Genomic DNA, 21,226 nt, shown 5'->3' with positions numbered 1-21,226 from the left:
GTAATGTACAGGTTTAGTGTTTCACACGAACAGAGACTTCTGTGTGACCGGATGTGATTGGCGTCATTTGTCCCCGTGTTCACGCATGACGGAGACGTGTCCCACATTAATGGCTCGGGTTATAATTAGCCTCATGGAGTATTTGTGGACTGGCCCATTTGTGCTCCTGTCTGCTCCTGCAGGACTCATTCTTGGTTTCTCACTGCCACCTTGTGGACTTGGCGTTTCGTCGTCCTCCCGGTGTGCCATGATGTCGCAGGTTACATCTTCACCCTTCAACAACCAGCATCCTGTCTGCACACACACACACAAAAAAAGTGTGGAAAATCAAATGCAAACTCTGACTTAAATGGCGAGAAAAGGGTTGAGGTGAGGTGAAGAAGCCTTTATTGGTGTGAGGGGGGAAATGGCAGAATCTGTAATTGGGGATGGAGGGGGGAGGGATACATAAAGGCAATTAAAGGAGTGTTTAGGCTCGTGATTGTGCTGCTTTCCTCCCTTGTTTTTTTCCACCAGAACAAAAAAAAAAAAAACCTCGATCTCTCCCTCCTCCTCCTCCTCCTCCCCTTCTTCGATCCTGGTCCCTCCTCACGGTAATGTGTTGCTCACAGCATCAAACTTCATTTCCACGTTGGTGGATTCAAACCTCAGCGGTGATAGATAGATCGGGGGACAATCAGAGCGACTTCTTGTAGTTTTCTTTCTTTTCTTTTCTTTTTAAACAAAAAAAAGTCCCACTTTGACCGCTCAGTGCTGGAAGCTGTGAGCGGACAGCGGCTCCACAGACATGCAGCAGCCACCGGTGGAGGTAGTGCACGCTGTCCGTGACTCATCCGTGTGCGCAATGACAGCAAACAGACGGGGCTCGCTTTAAATATCTGCTAATCAAGCCCACTTCAACAAAAGCAAGGTCACCTTGTTGTGTGGGGATCTGTAGAGGAGGAGAAGCTCAGCTCGGCTCCTCTTCGTCCTTCCTCTTCTTTTTCTTTCTTTTTTTTTGTCCTTCTTGGAGTGGACCAAAAGAGCGCAGCGGGACTTAATTTGGTGCCAAATCCACTTTCTCTCTTTTTCCCTCCTTGCCTTTGGACTGCACCTGCTCACCTGGACGCGCATCATCACGGTGAGTGGCTTCATCAGGACGCATGTTGTGTGAGAGAGAGAGAGAAAAAAAAAAAAAAACCAGCCCAACTCTTCTTTTGTCGTGGTTGGAGGGGCTCTAACAGGTGTTTTATAAGGTTTGCGCCTTGATAAATACAAGGTTTGAGCTACGTAATGGGGTTTCCCGCTTTGGGTCAGAACTGCATGCTTGTAGAAATGATGTTGCTCAGGTGAGATCCCCATTTATCCTTTTTAAATGACCGAGACACAGAGGAGTGCGCGTCGTCCTCTGTGTGTGTGTGTGTGTGTGTGTGTGTGTGTGTGTGTGTGTGTGTGTGTGTGTGTGTGTGTGTGTGTGGACCCGCATCACGGCCGAGCCAGGCCAGAATCACCTTGAGCTGGTTTGGTGTCTGTCAGGCAAGTTTGTGGAACCAGAAGCAGGCTGGTGAAGACCTGTAAGGCCGTGTGGCAGAATTTAAGTGATGCCTCTTTTTTACGCACGTTTCGTAATGTCATGTTGTGCACATGTGTTGAATTTGTGGGCCGGTTCTTAATGATGACTGCTGAGGTTGTTTTTTGTTTTTCTCACACAACCTTGGCTGGAGAAAATGTGGATGTGATGTGTATGAATATGAACATGAAGATGTGAGAGCTGGATAAGTGCTTCTTAAATGGCTTGTTTATGAAAAGAAGAGAAAGGGGGGGGGGGGGGGAGTGCACTGGAGGATTTTTTTTTTTTTTTTAAATCTCTTTATTTCTGATTTTTCTTTTCTGGTCCGACTAATTGAGTCCAAACTTGTGGGACGGTCTGTGCCCTTGTCGCCCACAGGTCTCTGAGCATCTCTTATTCCCTGCCTCAATTTCCATCTTTCATAGACAGATATATATATATTTATCTATTTTATTTCTTTTTTCTTTTTTGGAGGGGGGGCATTGAAGGGAGGAGAGGAAGAAGAAAAAAAAAAGAAAGTGCCGAGGCTTTTTGAGGTGAAGACTTTGGCACAGGGTCTCGGGAGTGATGGCGGCGTCTGCACCCTCCTCCTCCGGCGGCGAACCGGATCCCAACTCGACAAATTTACGACCACCGGGCTCAAGTAGGTCCATCACCGATAAAATGCTATTTCACGTGTGCTATTTACTTTGTGTGGCACCGCCATTAATCATTTTCATCGAGGGAGGGGGTGGTGGTGGTGATGGTTGTGGTGGAGGAGGAGGAGAGGGAGGAAAAATCCGCTGCCATTTGCGGAGGCTTCCTCCGCCACAAATCACCGCTGCATTTCATTCAGCATACGGACCTCCCGGCATGTGTGTGTGTGACAGATGAATGCTGCTGTCAGGAGCTGATGTCCTCTGCTAACATTACACTGAAGGCAATTAGCCTGCAAGAGCGAGCCTGAGGGCTGCAGCACCGGAGCGTCTCCCCACAGAGACAGGATGACAGAAATCTGCACTTATTATTATTATTATTATTATTATTATTATTATTATTATTATTGGTGGTGGTGGTGTGTTCATGCCCTTTTTTTCCTTTCTTTTTTCTCCATTGCTTTTTCTAAATGCTCCCCGGCTGAATAAAGTGCCTGCATGAAAGGAAGAAAAAAAAGGAGGGAAAAAAAGCAGGCAAAATTGCCCCTGAAGTGGCTGTTAATTCAGCCACACTAAATTGCCCCCTTAATGGCATCGTAGCCCCCTCAAGAAGGGAGCACTACACAGCCACCAACACTACAGCCCCTTCACTGTGACCTGGTGGCTCGAGCAAATAAATATATAAATAAATAAAAGAATAATCAGCCTGATTATCTTAATGAGTGGGTGAATAGGGGTCTGAAATCAAGGTTGCAGGTGTGGACGTGGACGTTGGAATTAAAAGGAAAAATCAAGTGTTATCTGGTGCACTCACACGCGCCACTTCTCACAAATCTCTTATTTTGATATTAAAAAGGCAGTGATTCTATTCTAGTGTCGGGCCCCATGCAGTAGCATCCCAAGCTGCATCTTCTCTTCCCTCCTTTTTCAGCCCTCTCCTTCTGTTTTTGCTCGTCTTCTTTGTCTGCTCCGGCTTGTCAGGGAACAAAAAAAAAATCATTGTGAGGGCCGAGTTAAAGTGCGTCCAATGAGCTGAGCAGGGCAATGATTTATCTAATGATCCAAAGCAAGGGTTAAATTGGGATGTGGGAATGGGACTCCCTCCCTCCCTCCTCCTCCTCCTCCCTTTCCCACCCCCCTCCGCCCTGCCCCCCACCCCCCCCCCCCAAATTGCTGCATTTGAGGATTTCTCCCTGTGTTGCTTCGCCCTCCTCTCCATCCAAGGTGCCCCGTGTGATCCCCATCCCCTCCCCTGGCTGGGAGCCCTTGATAACGCCAGTAATTCTCTATCTGTCAGCGGACAGCCGCTTCATGTCCGCTGACTGCTCGCATTTTAAACCGGCATCTTTTCACTCAATTAGATCTTTAGGCTGGCGTGCCTCCAAACGGCTAATTAATTTGAGGTCCCTTCGCCTATAGGTCAGGAGCGGTGACAGTGGGAATAAAGCTAATCCACATCCAGCCAGGGGCCCGGCGAGGGGAGTCACGCTCCAGTAAATCCCCAGACACCCAAATACTGGCTGATATTTTGAGTGTTTCATCACCTCACCTCATACCGTCTATATTCAACATTAAATAACCAAAGAGTTAAAAAAAATAAAATAAAATAAATCAAAATAGGCGCTGAAAATGGATTTTTATCTGATTTTAAGTGAGGCCCTTTTAATGTGGCTCTTTAATTCGTTCCAGGCTACGATGCCTGGTGCGGAGTCGCTCATGGATGTACAAGAAAACTGGGGATGAAGATATGCGGTAAGTGCGCGCTATTATATATATTTTTTCTTTTGCCCTGTTTTTAATAGAATTGTGCAGAAATATTAATTGTGAGGGAGATATCAGACATGTGGGGAGGAGGAGGAGGGGTTGATTTAAAGCCTGTGGCCTGCGACGACGCTTCACCCGGATCATGACGAATTTCTTAAACGCAAACATTCAGATTTACAGATATCATCTAGTTAATAAATCACCATCGCGTCTGCTATTGGAATGATTTCGATAACAATGATAAAAAAAAAAAAAGAAAAAAAAACTGCTTTCAAAATCTAAAATGATAATAACAAAGAGGGACCTGGTCAGGTTGGGCTCTGGTTCAGTCTCACTAAACCAAAGACGGACTGACATCTCCCATAATGGTGACTGTCACGCGCCACTGCTCGGGACAATTTTCCGGTATTTTTGACCGACACGTTTTTTTCCCTATAAGGCCGTTTAATTACCCGGAACCATACAGCTGCGAAACAAAATGGAGAGAAACAACAAAAAAACCCCGAAAAATAAAATAATTGTGTTCTTGTTAGATCAAAATCAGTAAAGTTTAATATCTCAGATCAGACTTCATGTATTTTTTGTGCCATTTATTGGATATATTCTCCTCAGCAGGCTTTACTGATAAACCCCTGCTATTATCTAATGTGTTTCCATGCTGTGCTGCCATCGGCTACGTGTTGTTGTTTTGTTTTTTCTTTTTTCTGCCGGATGGATATTTACTAAGAATTTACAGCCGCTACATGACAGCGGTGTGTTTGTGCTTGGCTGGAGTTTGACGCTGATGTCACCGAGCGCAGCCTCCCACAGGGGCCCCTCTCCGCCCATAAATAGGACTCCCGGAGCGGGATGGGACCCTTCTTTTTTTCTCTTCCTCATCACAGAGAAGATAACGTACAGAAGGGAGAGAGAGGCAGAAAGAGAAGGAGGAGAGAGGAGACTTGTTAAAGGGCCCTTTTAAGAAAAAAAGAAAGAAAAAGAAAGCTGCAGCTGTCAACATGTATGGGAAGTGTAACCACCCTGCGGACTCCTCTTCTTCTTGTAAACGTTTAGGATTTTTGCAGAAGAACAACAGTCTGGAGGAGAGGAGCAGGATCGTGAGTTCCTTCAAGGAGCGAGCGGCCAAGAACCTGCAGCTCTCCTGCGATAACGTCGGCGGAGAGGCGCGCTTCAGACGCACAGAGACCGACTTCTCCAACCTGTTCGCCAGAGGTAGGCACCGGGAGGAGAGTCCTTGTGTTTGCATTTCAATTGAAACATTGTATACTTCACATGTGATATGAAAGTTAAAACTATGAGAAATCCGACATTATTAGATGTATACTGATAAGAAAATATGCAATTAAAGGTGAAATGAAGAAATTGTAATTTAGAAGACAAATATTTTTTTTAACAAACTAAATAAACAAACAATCTTTGTTTTTACTTCTGAATGAACTGAGCAAAACAAACAGACCTTAAAGGACAACACAGCTTCATGCTGTTTTACATTGTTTAGGCTATATGTGGCGGACCCTGCCACCTTTCTAGCTTCACACAGTGTTCTGAGAACCTTATTTTCCTCTAAGAACAGCTTGTTTATTTACTGATGCACAAAAACATATTTTATTCTTAAATATTTTGTATTATTACCTCATTAATATTGTAAAATGTATTACAATTCTGAATATGATCTCATTTTACAAATCTATATACTGTCCCTTTAATGCTCTGAGAGTAAATAAAAGTGAACGTTATGCTGATGAATCAAATTGCTAAACACAAAATAAATCTCTAGCTATGTTTATAATGAAATAAATACTGTTCAAGCTATAGTTTTGAAACCAATTTTTGGAGAATTTGTGCAAAAATAAGTGAGTCACCCTGCTCCAAAAAGTTAGAATGTCCTGTAAAGATGATTTCATTTCACAGATCTGTTGCCTGCCAAAAATGGCGAGGAGCAGACCATGCAGTTCTTGCTCGAGGTCGTGGAAATCCTCACCAACTACGTCCGGAAGACCTTCGACAGATCCACCAAGGTGCTGGACTTCCACCACCCCCACCAGCTCCTCGAGGGCATGGAGGGCTTCAACCTGGAGCTCTCCGACCAGCCCGAGTCACTGGAGCAGATCCTGGTGGACTGCAGGGACACCCTGAAGTATGGAGTGAGAACAGGTGAGGACAAAAGAGGCCCGAAGGCGCAGCTACAATCAATAACTCTCATTAGCTTACATGCCAGTATAATGATTACAGATAAGCCATTTTCTCTCTCAGACTCGCGAATGATTAATCATGTGCTGGGGGATTATGTTGCTTTGCTGTCTCTTTATCTATCGCAGGTCACCCCAGGTTCTTCAACCAGCTGTCCACTGGGTTAGACATTGTTGGGCTGGTGGGAGAGTGGCTCACCTCCACAGCCAACACCAACATGTGAGTACCCGGATACACCGGTCCGCTTTTTTGGAATAATCTTCACTCTCCATAAACGCACTCGTGCAGATAATAAGAGATAAAAGCCAAGGGAAGCAGATCCAGATTGTGAATCAGTAGGCTCATTTTACTCCACTTTTAAAAAGCCTCTTTGTTTTCAAATGGCCCCTCATAGAAGCGAGGCTCTCGGTGAAACGAAGTGGCATACAGTAATTACTGTCTGTGGCTGGAGAATACGCCTCACGCTCCAGTAGATTGTCAATCAAGCAAGTAAATGAAAAGCACAAAAGAAGACATTTGTACAGCTACTCCCTACTGTATTGTCAGCGCTGGCCCGATCTCAGGCTGTGGTCACATAATTCAGCCCTGCAGGCGAACTAAATTGCATATTGATTTGCGCTCACAGTTTACATGCTGTCTTTGTTTTATCCAATGCTACTTCCTGTGACATAACAATGCCAGGAGGGGACGTGGTGTGCAACCCTCGGACCATCTGTGCACAGTACAAATGGCCATCACAGAGGGAAACGGCAAAGAGTTTTGTCGTTGAGGTTAACCCTTTTATGTTTAATGGCTTTCACAGTTATTTCATTTGATTGCATTTAATTGTAGTCTATTGTACCTTTATAAGCAATAATGATTAACTTAGGAGAGAAAACTTGGCCCATCCTGGTGAACTAGCAGCCTAACGTGCCTATGATGTGTCCCATGTTCGATTCCACTCAGGGAATCTCCCACAGACCCATTCCTAATATTGTAATCCATTAAAGCTGCAGTTTGGGGCTTCTACTCATAATTTAACGTCCTTTAGATTCAAGCTGTCACCAAAGGAGTTCACGCCATGCTGATTAAAGGATAAGTTCACCCAAAAGTGTAAATTCACTCATCATCTACTCACCTTGATGCCGATGGGAAACTGTGGTAAAACTCTCACATCGGTGCACTTGTAGTGATGACTTTTACGTCAAATGTCAGCCGTAATTTAAGAGAAAAAAAGAAAAGAGAAAGCTAAAATCTGCAGGCAGATGTCATAATTGCGTGTAGATGTTGTTTGTGTAATTACTCTCACTGCCAGAAGGGGGAGACAAATGTTCCACACTGCAGGTTTTTATCAAAAAAAGTGAATCGCTGACAAAGTGACTGACTAGTAGTGGCTTAATACATCTGTCTCAATTATGACAGCCTAAAAACATACTCTCACAGTAACATCAGTCGATGTAGAAGACAATACAGGTGAAAAATATCTCCAAAAGTCTTATGGTTTATATTTGCATTACTAGTAAACAGACAGCAAAGGCGCCAGATAAAGGGATTTTTTGTCCGTTTTGTTTTCTTCTATAACGCTTGAGTAAATGGTTTACTAACCATCAAGAAAGTGATTACTGACAGCTAATAAATGGCCCATAAAGGTTGAAGCTTGATTACCAGGCTCTGTTACAGACCTTCAACTCATATGAACATGTTTTATAGCCTTCATCATCTTCCACGGCCCGTCTCAAACAAGCGCTGCAGTAATCTCTGCCTGTTCTTGGCGACATCAGTAGCGATGATGACTTGAACCAGAGGGTGGAGGTTGCTTACATACTTGTAATTTACCTTTATTAATTACTCCATCAACCCTAATTACCCCTGGCAGATATTGACTGACACTAATAAACTGACAATCACATCCAGGTCCTACATAATCAGAACGAGGGAGCGTCGCCTGCATGAATGAATGCAGTGAAATTAATGTGCGACATCTGCGAAGTGGCATCTGACTTGTTTATTCTTTCCCCCTCCACATCACTGTATGCTGAAGACGCTGTGGGGCACAATGCGACATCCCGTAATGTTCCACTGATTCATTCACTCTCCCTGCATGAATAGACAGATACTTATGTAATTAGACGAATATTGGTCAGGAGAAGATGGATGAGCCTGCCTTGGCTGTAATTCCAAATCGACCGTGCTTTTTTCTCTCTCAGGCCGAGGGTTTTTTACTTCGATGATGTGGAAAGAATGATATACCTGAGAGGATAAAACATGAAAATTCTGCCGACGGGAGAAAAGGCACCTGAAACAACCGTGCAGACCATTCTTATTACGTCTCCAACATTTCTAATGATGTTTATCCCCACTAAAGGAATATTGTTCATATTTTGCTGTTTCATCTCACTGCAGCAGAAATCCATTTCTGAAACGAGACGGTGTTGTAACTGAAGCGTGACTGTGTACATAACGCTGTGCGCTCAGTAAGCATGCTCTGCAAATTTAGGTTCACAAATGCAAGTTGTTAAATCTATGAGTGTATTTCTTATTGGTCCCATCGGTCCCTCCTGCTGCTTGTACAATAAAAATCATACACAGCTGTTACAGAGCTTCTGTGTAATAATGTGTAGTAATTTACATTTATTAATCACTTTTATATCAGTTATATGTGAGCGGATTGTAATGTGACCTGAAAACTGAGACCTCCCCCGTCTCTCTCGGTTGACTGTGCAACCCTGCGGACGATTTGTTGAAGTTGCTTAAAGAAAAACTCCCGCCAAAATGGAACTTAGGCTATTTTTGTAAATGTATCCGAGTCAAGCCTTTCCTATAAAAGCATAATTACAACAAAAGAGGCACTTTTAAGATTTACTGTATTTTCGTTTTTGGGTCAAACTCATTTTTATGGGCACTTTAGTGATAGCATCAAAATCACTACACTAGGAAGGCTCGACACAATATGAAACTTTGCTCGTAGTCTCACCAGGGTCACTATACATGAACACAAGCATTGAGAACATTGTTTGTGTACATAGAGTTTACTAAAAATAAAGATTCTGAACAACTCACGTTAGCAGTCGCTTGTTCTGCTAGCTGTTGTCCTGCCAGTGTGAACAAAGATTCAAGAGCACAGAGTGCTACGAAATACATGAATCAGAGACAAAAAGGCCACTTTCCTTGACACTATTCCTGGTCAATTATACGAAAATAATTGACCTCCGAACGTTGGGAAGGCCCATTCAAGTGAATGGGGCGTTCTACAGCATTAAGAAGAGCCGTGTAATAACATAAAATAACCACCACCTCCAACATAAGTTCCAGGGAGCCCCATTAATGAACTCACAACAAACAAGCACAAAATACAAAATTAAGATTACACTATATGTTAAATCAGTAATGAAAGAGTGTTTCTGCTTCTTTCATCCCATCTTATTCATTTGTTGTTTTTATTTTGTTTTGTTTCATTCCAGGTTTACCTATGAGATCGCTCCCGTCTTTGTGCTCATGGAGCAGCTGACGCTGAAGAAGATGAGGGAGATCGTTGGCTGGCCTGAAGGAGAGGGCGATGGAATATTTTCTCCAGGTGAGAGCCAAACCAGTGACTGAACAGGGGCTCAATTATTATTAGCCCAAACATAAACGTGTCTTGTTTTCATGGCGTACTTCATCAGATTATACTACATGTTCTGGGTTTTGTTTTAGCTATTCTTCCAAATTTGTAGCTTCACTTCTAAAAGATCCCATCTGCTCTCCAGTGGAGACAGAAATAGAATTACCAAAATTTAGAAATATGTCTTTTGCAAGTAAGGGTCAAGCATTCAAAAATATGCAACATCAACATAAAGCACTCAGAATAATATGTGTAATATTTTTGGATTAACCATGTGAAAATGGACAGAATCCATACAGTAAATATGACGTTCAGACATCTCAGAGATTCTCTGGAGAATATGGACCGTTTCTGATGCATACTCTGAGTTTTCTTGATATGCACCACATCGGTTCAAAGATGAACTCAATACTTTATAAGGACCCACTAGATACATCTAATTTTTGTCATGTAGTGTCTGTGGCCCATATGACCTCATTTCTACAGTATCTGAGACGATATAAAACTACAGATTTCAGATGTCCATACCAATGTTATCCAGAATCAGCAAAAATAAAAGTTCCTCATTGCAGCTTTAATGTTGTTGCTTGCTCTACCCAACTACAATATTTACTCTCCTCCACTGTTGGTTTCTGCAGGAGGAGCAATCTCCAACATGTATAGTGTGATGATTGCCAGATACAAGTACTTCCCTGAAGTCAAGACCAAAGGCATGGCAGCTGCACCCCGACTGGTCCTCTTCACCTCGGAGCATGTTAGTCCCTCTCTGCATTACTGATTATTGTCATCAGACCATTTAAACACCTTTTACATCAAAGTTTAACAATTGATATCAGTACACAGAGTGAATCCAACCTGAATTGTGACTTATCCTGCAGAGCCACTACTCCATCAAGAAAGCCAGTGCAGCTCTGGGTTTTGGTACAGAGAACCTCATTCTTTTGAAGACAGATGAAAGGTTTGCTCGACACTTAGCCCACATGCACACTGTCTGGTGAAAGATCAAATATGTGGATGACTTACTACTGTCCTCTTCTTTTTGCAGAGGGAGAGTCATCCCAGCTGATTTGGAAGCCAAAGTAATAGAGGCCAAACAAAAGGTGAACACAAGCAACAATGACTTATTTATTTGCTTCTAATAGTGATTCCGCACACTGAGGGACACTCCTCTGAGCCGTGGAGTTTACTTGTAGCAAAGGGAGCACTTGTGTGTGCCAGGGCAGCCAGGTTATTTCAGTGAGGTTAATGCTTCTGTCTGCTCACATGCGATGCGGCACCGGTCTAAAGTACCTCTCCTGGAAGTCGTCCTTCAAAGGCAAAGTGATGTGCAGACTAGAAGAAATGGGAAAGAGGAGGGTGCGCACAGGAAAAGTGCATCATTTGAGAAATGTGTTTCACCCCATCTCTTTCATGTCAACAATCATGGGGAGAATGGACATAACAACTTGGATCCAGTCCACAATCGTACCAAATGTCTTTTTTCTCCCGTTTTCTGTTTGCAGGGATGTGTTCCGATGTTTGTGAACGCCACCGCTGGCACCACCGTCTACGGAGCCTTTGATCCCATCAATGAAATTGCAGACATCTGTGAAAAGTACAACATGTGGCTTCACGTGGATGTAAGAATATATCCATGGTCTTAAGAAATATCTGTTAAGCCACCGTGACAAACCTAAGCATCCTCACTCGTGTAAATGTTGGTGTTTCCTGTGTAGGGTGCTTGGGGTGGAGGTTTGCTGATGTCCAGGAAACACAGGCACAAGCTGAACGGTGTGGAGAGGTAAAAAGATAAAAAAATAAAAAAAACACAACACATAAACATCTACGTAAGAATTAATGTCGTACATGAAGAATCCATCATTTTCGTCACACAGCTTGTCACAGAGAGTATTACTCAGCCTGTGAAAATACTTTTATAATGTCCTCTGTTGCTCTGGTGGAACTTTCTTAAATCTAAACCTAATGATGTCCACGATCACGGAATTTTTGGTACTGATGGCATTTTTACCTTGTTGCATGAGCTTGATCACACAATCATTTTTGTTTATATTCGTGTTTGTCGTGCAAGTTTTACGTAGTTGTACACTGGCGACCAACTGCGCATGTCGAGTGTGTGTGACTGCCTATTTTAATTAAGTTGAGTCTGTCAGTGAACTCAGCACTCACCAGAGAGCATTCTGTCTATTCTACTTCCCTCCCTCCCAAGTACATTTCCCGTCTAGCTCTAGTCAGCCACCAACATTACAGCACATAAGCACTCGACAATGGAGGTGACTTCTGTGGATCGCTGCTGTAGGCAGGTTGATAAGTAGTCATGAGATGAATCCACTTTTTAATCCAAAAAGTTTGTCTCTTAGCTCAACTGGATCAGAGCACAATCTGATATGACTTCAGGTGTATAGTCTTCCAGAATGTCTGTCTCTGTACCCAACTGTCTCTTCCAGAGCTGGTGGGCTTTGAGCATCTTAGCAGAGGCTGCCCCTCCCCAGTCTCTCCATTATTTTTGAAATAATGAAATTGAATATTTTCAACTTAAATAGATTTTCTTTGCATAGACTTGGTATGTAATCTAGTCCTGTAAAAGATTCTGTGGGCTCACAATTAGCCCACAAGGGCACCCCATCTCCGTCTGTCTGAAGTTAAAGTAATAAACTGTTGGGGTGCCCCTTTAAAATCTGGGCCAATACGGTGTATGATATCAGATCTGCAGTCAGCATGTGCACAGCCAAAGATGTTGCACACTATATCTTTCAAAAGACTTATGTGCACATTTATTTCTATAAAACTGAAAGGACCCGTGTCCTCTTAGATTACCACTTCTGTTCCTAGAACTGACACACACACACACTCACAGAGCTGTGTTTACTGTTTCAATATCTGTGCAGGGCCAACTCAGTCACCTGGAACCCTCATAAAATGATGGGAGTGCCGCTGCAGTGCTCTGCCATTCTGGTCAGAGAGAGGGTGAGACTGCTGCACACAATACTGCACAAACACCATCAGACAGCCCACCAGTGTTCTGCTGCTGTCTTCCAAACTTAAAGTTTCTTTCACTCTGACTGTGTCCGATTGCAGGGATTATTACAAGGCTGCAACTCCATGTGTGCTGGTTACCTCTTCCAGCAAGATAAACAGTACGATGTCGCGTATGACACAGGCGACAAAGCCATTCAGTGTGGACGCCACGTCGATATCTTCAAGTTCTGGCTCATGTGGAAAGCAAAGGTGGGAATTTTAACAGTTGCTTTCTTCCAAAGCCTCTGAGAAAATGTAATATCTTGAGTGAAATGGTAACTTCTTATTCTTTTTCAATCTACCTTAAAGGGAACAGTAGGATTTGAGCAGCATATTGACAAGTGCCTGGATCTGTCAGCATACCTCTACAATAAAATAAAGAACAGAGAGGGGTACGAGATGGTGTTCAACGGAGAGGTGAGGTCATTATTTCCACACACAGATGCTTTTTTTTTCCCGATTAAACTAGAATTTATTGGACACTCGAGACGAAACTGTTCTTATCTGGGATTTTCCGCCTTACAGAACACCTGTTTGTCTTTTGTGACAAATGACCACAACAATACATTAAATATCTTAACTTGGTCTGAGGATTGATTGGGTCATTTTGCTTTGCTGACAAGCTGACAAGCAAATCTAAAATTACAGAAGGCGTTTTTTTTATCAGCACTCATTACCAATGTTGTTCCCATTTTCTCTTATCAGCCGCAGCACACTAATGTGTGTTTCTGGTATTTGCCACCGAGCCTGCGCGGCTTGCCTGACGGTGAGGAGAGGCGGGAGAGGTTGCACAAGGTATTGACTCATCAATCTGCTTCTTATGCTGCGTTTTCAGCTTCACCTGCCCTCTTGATTGATCCATACGTTGTCATCTTAGAATTAAGAAAGGGTGTGCTTACACTCACAACTCTGTATGTTCTCTGCAACAGGTGGCCCCAAAGATCAAGGCGATGATGATGGAGTCTGGGACTACGATGGTGGGCTACCAGCCGCAAGGAGAGAAGGTCAACTTTTTCCGCATGGTCATCTCCAACCCCGCCGCCACCAGGTCAGACATCGACTTCCTGATTGACGAGATCGAGCGATTTGGGAATGACTTGTAAAAGTCACGGTTAAAGGAGACATATTCTGCTAATTTTTATGTTCACAATTCTATTTTGGGTTACAGCTAGAATGTGTTTACAGTCTCTATTTCTCAAATTGTCCAGTGCTGCAGCATAGTATTCCCCCTCTGTCTGAAACACTCTGTTTTAGCTCCTGTCTCTTTAACACCCCCCACGTGAATACCCAGTCTGCTCTGATTGGTCCCCACACACAGGCCTGACCGAGCACTGCTAACAAGCACAGAGCAGCTGTGCTAATTCTATTCTTACTCGCCAAATTAGCCACTGGGCATAAATTATGCAAACAAGTGACTCTGTGGCATAGTGTGATGTCACAAAGTCACGTAACTAAAGGCGGGACTACTGATGAGGCGTTTCAGGAGCAGTGTTTTCTGTGGGAGAGAGGAGCTTCTGCTGGTGTGGACTTTGACCTTTTTAACATTCAAGATCTTTTACATTCACAAGAACATAAAAAAACAATGACTAAAGCATAATATGTCTCCTTAACATCATTTTTCTCCTGAAAAATATTGTCCTTTTCCGATTCAGGAGAGCCTTGAGCTTGCCATCATGTTGCTTTTGTCTCATAAAGACGTTTTAATTTTTTTTTTTGCTTAAAGGTCTTCTTTGGCAATGCACAAGAAATAATATGCCCTGTGTGTGTCGCCTCTGTCTTTTCTCTATTTAGCAGCGATCACATATATTCACAATGTTTGCACACAACATTATCTGAGTAAAGAAGAGAGAAAATTGCAAAAGCACTCTGATATTCCTGCTACAACTAACCTGATGAGTTACTTTTCCTGCAAGAATATTTGAGCTCTTGAATGATTCTCTAAAGCAGCTATATATATATATATATATATATATATATATATATATATATATATATATATATATATATATACACACACACACACACACACACACACACACACACACACACATAGATATAGATATATATATACATACTGCTGTATATATTTACGGCTGTATCATATGAAGATCAGTATTTAAAACAGAATTAGATCAAGATATTTTTTCACAATTAACAGAGCACAATATAGGGAAACTTATTGCATTGACATAAACGGTATTCATAAAATACATACGTATACGATGTTCTGACTGTTGGTGCTCCATGTCATCTATGTAATTATTAAGCCAGATGCATCGCCACATTGTACTGTTGTACCTAACTGTTATCTCCCTTTGATATTACATTGGTGGAAATATATAACACAGTCATTGTCACTTGATCGCTGTGTTTTTAGAGATTTTTGTGTAGATTGTGTATAGTATCGTCACATTGCCTTTGTGCCAAATGTGTCCTAGTTTTACAGTGAGAATATCCTATATGTAAATCGACCACATGGTATAGTATGTAATAGATGAACCACTTTATTTATATCCAGAGATTATAATTGTGAATAGGTTCTATGCTCTTCTGTTCCATTTGTAATGTATCCTCCTTCCTGTTTGGAAACTGTATAATATCACAATGTTTTGATTAACATTGAAGTCTTTTAGTGTATTTGTGAACCAAAGAAGGGTTGACTTACTGTATGAACGTGTACACGGCCCTTGTTTTCCCTCATGGATGGATTTATATAAGACTACTTAACTTACCGCCCTTAACTTTCGTGCAATCTATGTTGTGTAACTGTGCAATGTCATTGTGATTCACTGATTGAATGTTGGCTATGGCTGCCGGTGCTTTGTTCATGACAAAAAGCACAATGCTAAACCATGATCATGGGGCAGCTTTTATTCTATGGACACATGATTGTCTGTTCTAATGTGTTAAGTGGAGTAAAACTATGATATGCAAAATTTTGTTTGTCTTAACACGCTTATAGGCACATGATTATGTTGAGAAAACCTATGTGAAAAAAAGGGATTATTTATCATAAGACTTTTTGCTTCAGCAGTGAAATGCACAGCGTTTGCTATTGTAATAAGATTTATTGAACAGTTGTCCATTCCTGAATTAGTGGGATGAAACGTCCCTGTTTGAATTCAATGTAGGCACTTTATCTTCACGCCATCATTTGCAGAGTATTACTGTTGTATCCACAGCACTAATAAAGACATAAGCTGTAGAACATCTGTGTACACAAGTTTTTTGCGGTTTATTAAGTGACATTTGAACTCTACGAACAAATATATGTGGCGAACAACCCTGGAGAAGACCTTTTGTTTGTTTGTGGATTTGTGTGCTAACGTTATTGCAAATGTTTCTAACAATGTTCAAACACACAAAAAATTCAGCTTTTCATCATGGGTAGCTGCGTTTCATTTCTAGCCCATTGCTACAACTTCTGGAGGAACATCAGATGATATGTAACAGTCAGCAAGTCGGCAAACTTGACCCAACATATTGTAGATAAAACTTAAATAATTACTCTGACTGGGAGCATTTCTGCCTAAATCACGTTTGATAGTCATGAGTCAGAGTCATGATGCCACACTACTTTAAGATATCATCAGACTTCATCTTTTGTTTGCCCTGTTTTGATCGAGAGACCCCTAGTGGCAGAAATGATATCTAGTGCATTTCACTCGTGTTTAGTTGCGCTCAGTCCCTCAAACATTTCTCCTCTTCTTTTGAACTAATTAGAACTCAAGAAAGGAAAGTATTAACGTGGTAGCAGAAAATGTAAGTGTTAGAAATAATCCCCCGTCTGCTTGCCAAAAACTCCTTCATAGAGAAACAAATACGATCTCCTATATGGTGTTGCTACTTAAATGTCCAAGAGTTACTTATGGTAACTGGGATTTAGGAGGGGTAATGCTGCATCTAAAAATTGTATTGTAACTACATTTTAACATGTTCACAATATCACATTAAAATATTATGTTATAATGTCAAAATTTCATGTTACAGCTTGAAAGGTTTCACGTATATTGTTATTACAAGATACGTTTCTTGCTATAGTGTGGTAAGATTGTATTTTCATCACAACACGAAATTATCTTGTTGTAACAATAAACTTTTAACGTGCATGAACACTGATCCATATTTCTTTTCCTGGAGTGGCAGCAATATTATTCCGTATAAAGCTGATAAAACAATGTTAACTTTGTTTTTTGAGCTGGTATCAAAAGCCCAGTGTCTCAGGCACCCCGAACAGAGCATTAAGATTAAAAGATGCTCAGTCTCTGGCCTTGGCTGTTCATCAGTCACTGCCAAAGACAGTCTGAGTGCATCAAGGGATTGAGAAGTTGACCATCACAAGATAGGACAAAACTGTCCCTGTATCAGTGACCATATACGCACCAAACAAGAGGTAAATATATGGAGAACAAAATCACAATGTTGGATGCATAAAACTCTACACTAAAGCTAAAGCTTTGTATAAATATGCCCGTTTTACCTTTCTCTTTTTTTGCCCTTTTCTTTTTTCTCATTCCAACTTTTCAATCCACCTGGCTGTCACCAGCCATTGGTCAGATTAATCACCCCAGAGGGATTTTTTTTTTTATTGGCTGATCATCTCACAGCTGAGGTTTCACGAGCGCACCCCTGCCAATTCCTTCACTCCTCTCATTACTCACACTTTTAAGATATTTATCATAAAAGGCATTAGACTGTGCTCTCTTAAACTATTTTTTTTTTCTTTCCGAGGCGCCCATTTCGAGGCTCTGCCTGGCTGCGTTTTATTTCGACACACAGCCGTGGAGGGACTGGGCTGTCTCAGCGACTCTCCTCCCCATCCTCCACCGGGCAGACGCTGCTGCCTCTTTGTTTCATGCTTCAGTGCAGCAATCATTACAGACCCGGTGTCACTGGCTGCTTTGTAAAGTTACAGGGAACAGAGGATTAAAGGAATAACTACTCATATAATGGGGTAATAGAAATAATAACCCTTGACTTCTTGCCACATCTAAAGGGAGAGTGATTTTGTTTTTCGGCTCTGGGGACGACGTTGAAGGTTAAACGTGCCAAAGCGTAATGACAAGGCTAATTAGGAAGCAGGTGTTGGAGAATCCTGAAATGATTGAATGCAAATGAAACCAGGCTTGTAGTTTGTCACAAGGCATGAATGAATGACCACCCAAAGAAGGAAACATAACCACTGAAGCGAGCAGTTCATACAAATATCAGCCAGTCTGTTCAGTTCATCGCAAAATGTTTCAGAAAAGCATCAATGTTAAGGGTATAATGATATAAAAAGGATGATTTAGGCTATAAAATGAACATTTGGTGGTATATCAAGGGGTTCATCACTTTCATCCACGATCAGTATCTCCATCAATTCTAATTACAAGCATAATTAAACTTTGATCAGGAGGGGATGAGGCCAGAAAAATAATAAGGTGCCGGAGCAGCTCTGTTTTTGCAGTATATTCTGTCTCTGGAGGGAGGGGAGGGTGGACGGGTGGGTGGGCCGGCTCTGAACACCAGACTGTGAAACACTTAATGTCTGTCTCTGCACTAGTCTGTTCACCCTCCATTTCACACCTGGCACACACACACACACACACACACACACACACACACACACACACACACACACACACACACACACACACACACACACACACACACAGACACGCACAAAAGGGATTCAACACCCATTAAAATACTGCAAATGAAACAAAAGGCCGCCGAGTTTAATGGGCTCGTTGCGTCGCACTTTTCCCCTTGCGTATTAATCGTATTTGGGTTTAGTTTTTGAGGTAGGGAAAGTTTTCTCTCTCCCTCTCTCTCTCTGTCTCTCTCACGCGTCTCTCCATCCTCAGCTGTGTTACTCCTCTTTCTTATACATCCATGAATCTTGTCAGTGGTTTCCATGATGTGCCAAATATATCCCCCGCCCCCGGGAATCACTGCCACATTAGCTTCCTGATAGACACTGACGTCCCCATTGTGTGAGGCAAGTCTAATGAAATGATGATGATGATGATGATGATGATGATGATATTGACTGCAGGCTGCTCCCCTCCCCCTTCCTCCTCTTCACCACAGCTCACAGAGCAATGTCTTTTTTTCACCTGTTCAACCTTATTTACCTAACAACACGAGCAGCATCTTGGCTCTTGTATGTGGGTCGATAATGATGTGTTCTCCTGCTCCCCCCTCAGAACATTTTATTCTTAAAGGTGCATTGTGTAGTTTTTTGGAGGAAATGTTCATCAGAAGGGAAAAAAAAAATGTTATGCTTAATCCCTTTGTTTTCATGACTGATAAAAACACACAAAGCTCAGTGTGTTTTAAGGACAACGCGGTTTCATACTGTTTTAATTTGCTTGTATGTGGCGGACCCTGCCACCTTTCTAGCTTCAAACAGTGTTCTGGGGACCTCATTCTCCTCTGAGAACAGCTTGTTTATTTAAGTCGTGGAGTTTCTCTGTGTTATTACCTCATTAATATTGTAAATATTACAGTTTCCTTCTCCACCACAACATATTGCCCCTTTTTAATTCAAGCCAAACAAGTAGTGCCTGACATTAAAAAAAAACAGGATAACAGAATCAATTACGACACCTTTAGGCCCCTGACTTCTAAAGTAATTATAATGGGTTACACTTATCTAAACAGCCTCCTCTTATTGACTCGCGTGTCCAGGGCTTGATTAATCTTGGCAGAAAGTAAATTTTAAGCAGGAGATTAATAGTCCAGGGACTGTAAGTTGCCTGTCAGTATGACTGGGGAGTGTAAAGCTAATGTGGCGCTTGTTAAAGTTGAAAGGCTGCTAGTAAATGTCTCTGTTGGACACTTTCTAAAGGAATAAGCATGACGAGCCCAGGAGCAATTACACTGCAGCTAACCAAGTCTCCGTGCGGTGATTGCTATCATGCATGCTAAATGAACACAACAACCTCGAACAGCACATGGAAGTAATCTCAACATGGGCTGCTGTTTCCTGCAGGAGGACTAACGTGGAGCATTTCTGTCCTCCTGTCCAGGACAGAAGGCATGCGTCTGATACTGCTGAAATTAAGATGATGAACAATAATGACACCATAACTACATGTGTTGGTGTTTGCCTCTGCTGCTCTGTCATCCTAACACTGGCTTTTTTAAATTCACTTAGCATTTTATCTCGTAGTCCCAGCACAACATTATGTCAGCAGGGAGCGCGAATTCATCAGGCAACCCTCTCATCCTGCGAAGAAACGACCTCCACTTTAAGCAACTAACCCTGACAGTAACAGCTTATGATGTTTTTTCAGCTGTGACTTCACTTACTGTATATTAAAAAATTTTAAAAAATACAGCATGATAGATATTCATCAAATTATATATGCTTTGACTTTTGGCCTCCTCTTTGTTAATGTCTTCCTCGCCCCCCTCACACTTCTCTGGTGTGACCGCCTTTGGCTGTGGCTTTGCAGCGTTAGTTGTAAATTCCTCGGAGGACTGAGGAAGTATAAATCTGAGAGAGCTATCCAGAACAGTAATCGCAGAGTTTTAAGGCGTCAGCAAGCTTCTGCTGAAATACAGAGTTTATTTATCTGCTTCTTGAAAGAGCAAGTGTCACCCGTGTAAAGTATATTTCTCACTGGTAGTAAATAAAAGATATGAAGAGCTTGCCTCAGTAAGGAACGATGAATGATTGAGGTTTTAATTTTAACTAAAAGGGTGTTGGTGATAGGGCTGCAACAGAAGACTGTTTGGTTATATAAGGTTAAATAATGGCTTATAAGCATGCATATTAGTGGCACATTGGCTCCTTTTTACTCATTATAAAGCACTTGTTATATTATCCAATTTAAAATTCAGCAACTTTTTAACTCAATTACAGTGAGGACCCTCCGCTTGCACTACTTACTACTTCTACCTCCGCCATCTTGTTCAATTATCCTGTGCAATAATACTATTCTTATTTATTTATTTATTTATTTTTACATATTTATATTCTTACATTGAGTCTGTTTATTTCAAACACTGTATTTATTTATGCATCCAGCCTTCAGCAAGGCAATACTTTTACACTTTATTCAAATGTATATAATGCACACTTATCCTATATACAGTGCACATTGCTGCCTGTATATATTGCACATAGCATATAGTCCTTTCTATATTGTATCTTTCTCTCATCTAAATCTTTTTTAGTATTTTTAAGGCTACTTGTTTAATGTCTGTACTTGTACTTATTATATGTCTGTCGACCTGCTACTGTCACAAGTGAATTTCCCCGATGTGGGATGAATAAAAAGTCTAAAGACAACAAGAGATCTGAAATATTTAAAATCTCAAATGATAAAAAAAAGAATGTGAAATAAAGAGAGTTTGTTTAGTTTATTTAGGCATTCATAAAAAAAAAGAAAATCTGCCAATGAAGAGCTTTCTCTTCCAAATAAAATGTCTGATTGTAATGATGATGATGATGATGATGATGATGATGATGACATGTAGTCTGACTTCTTCTTGTTTATG

At 41.6% G+C, this 21,226-nt stretch overlaps 1 protein-coding gene and 1 long non-coding RNA gene across 2 annotated transcripts; one reads left to right on the top strand and one right to left on the bottom strand.

Annotated features, from left to right (window-relative positions):
* The first annotated feature begins 633 nt into the window (after positions 1-633).
* LOC119026472 (glutamate decarboxylase 1) lies at positions 634-14,248 on the top strand. Its single transcript, XM_037110904.1, has 17 exons — positions 634-1,120; positions 2,024-2,192; positions 3,874-3,936; positions 5,002-5,160; positions 5,860-6,102; positions 6,267-6,357; positions 9,579-9,691; positions 10,357-10,472; positions 10,597-10,676; positions 10,764-10,818; positions 11,221-11,337; positions 11,434-11,498; positions 12,604-12,682; positions 12,794-12,943; positions 13,043-13,150; positions 13,439-13,528; positions 13,663-14,248. The coding sequence occupies exons 2-17, from the start codon at positions 2,117-2,119 to the stop codon at positions 13,834-13,836; spliced, it is 1,779 nt and encodes a 592-aa protein (XP_036966799.1). The 5' UTR covers positions 634-1,120; positions 2,024-2,116; the 3' UTR covers positions 13,837-14,248.
* On the bottom strand, positions 10,911-13,770 carry LOC119026473. Its single transcript, XR_005077167.1, has 4 exons — positions 13,633-13,770; positions 11,391-11,481; positions 11,187-11,303; positions 10,911-11,050 (listed from the first exon to the last, which is right to left on the bottom strand). It is a non-coding gene; the product is annotated as an uncharacterized LOC119026473 (long non-coding RNA).
* Positions 14,249-21,226: the final 6,978 nt, after the last annotated feature.

This window comes from Acanthopagrus latus, chromosome 9 (genome assembly GCF_904848185.1).
Source record: "Acanthopagrus latus isolate v.2019 chromosome 9, fAcaLat1.1, whole genome shotgun sequence".
Taxonomy (NCBI): Eukaryota; Metazoa; Chordata; class Actinopteri; order Spariformes; family Sparidae; genus Acanthopagrus; species Acanthopagrus latus.
This window is presented reverse-complemented; position numbering and strand designations above follow the sequence as displayed.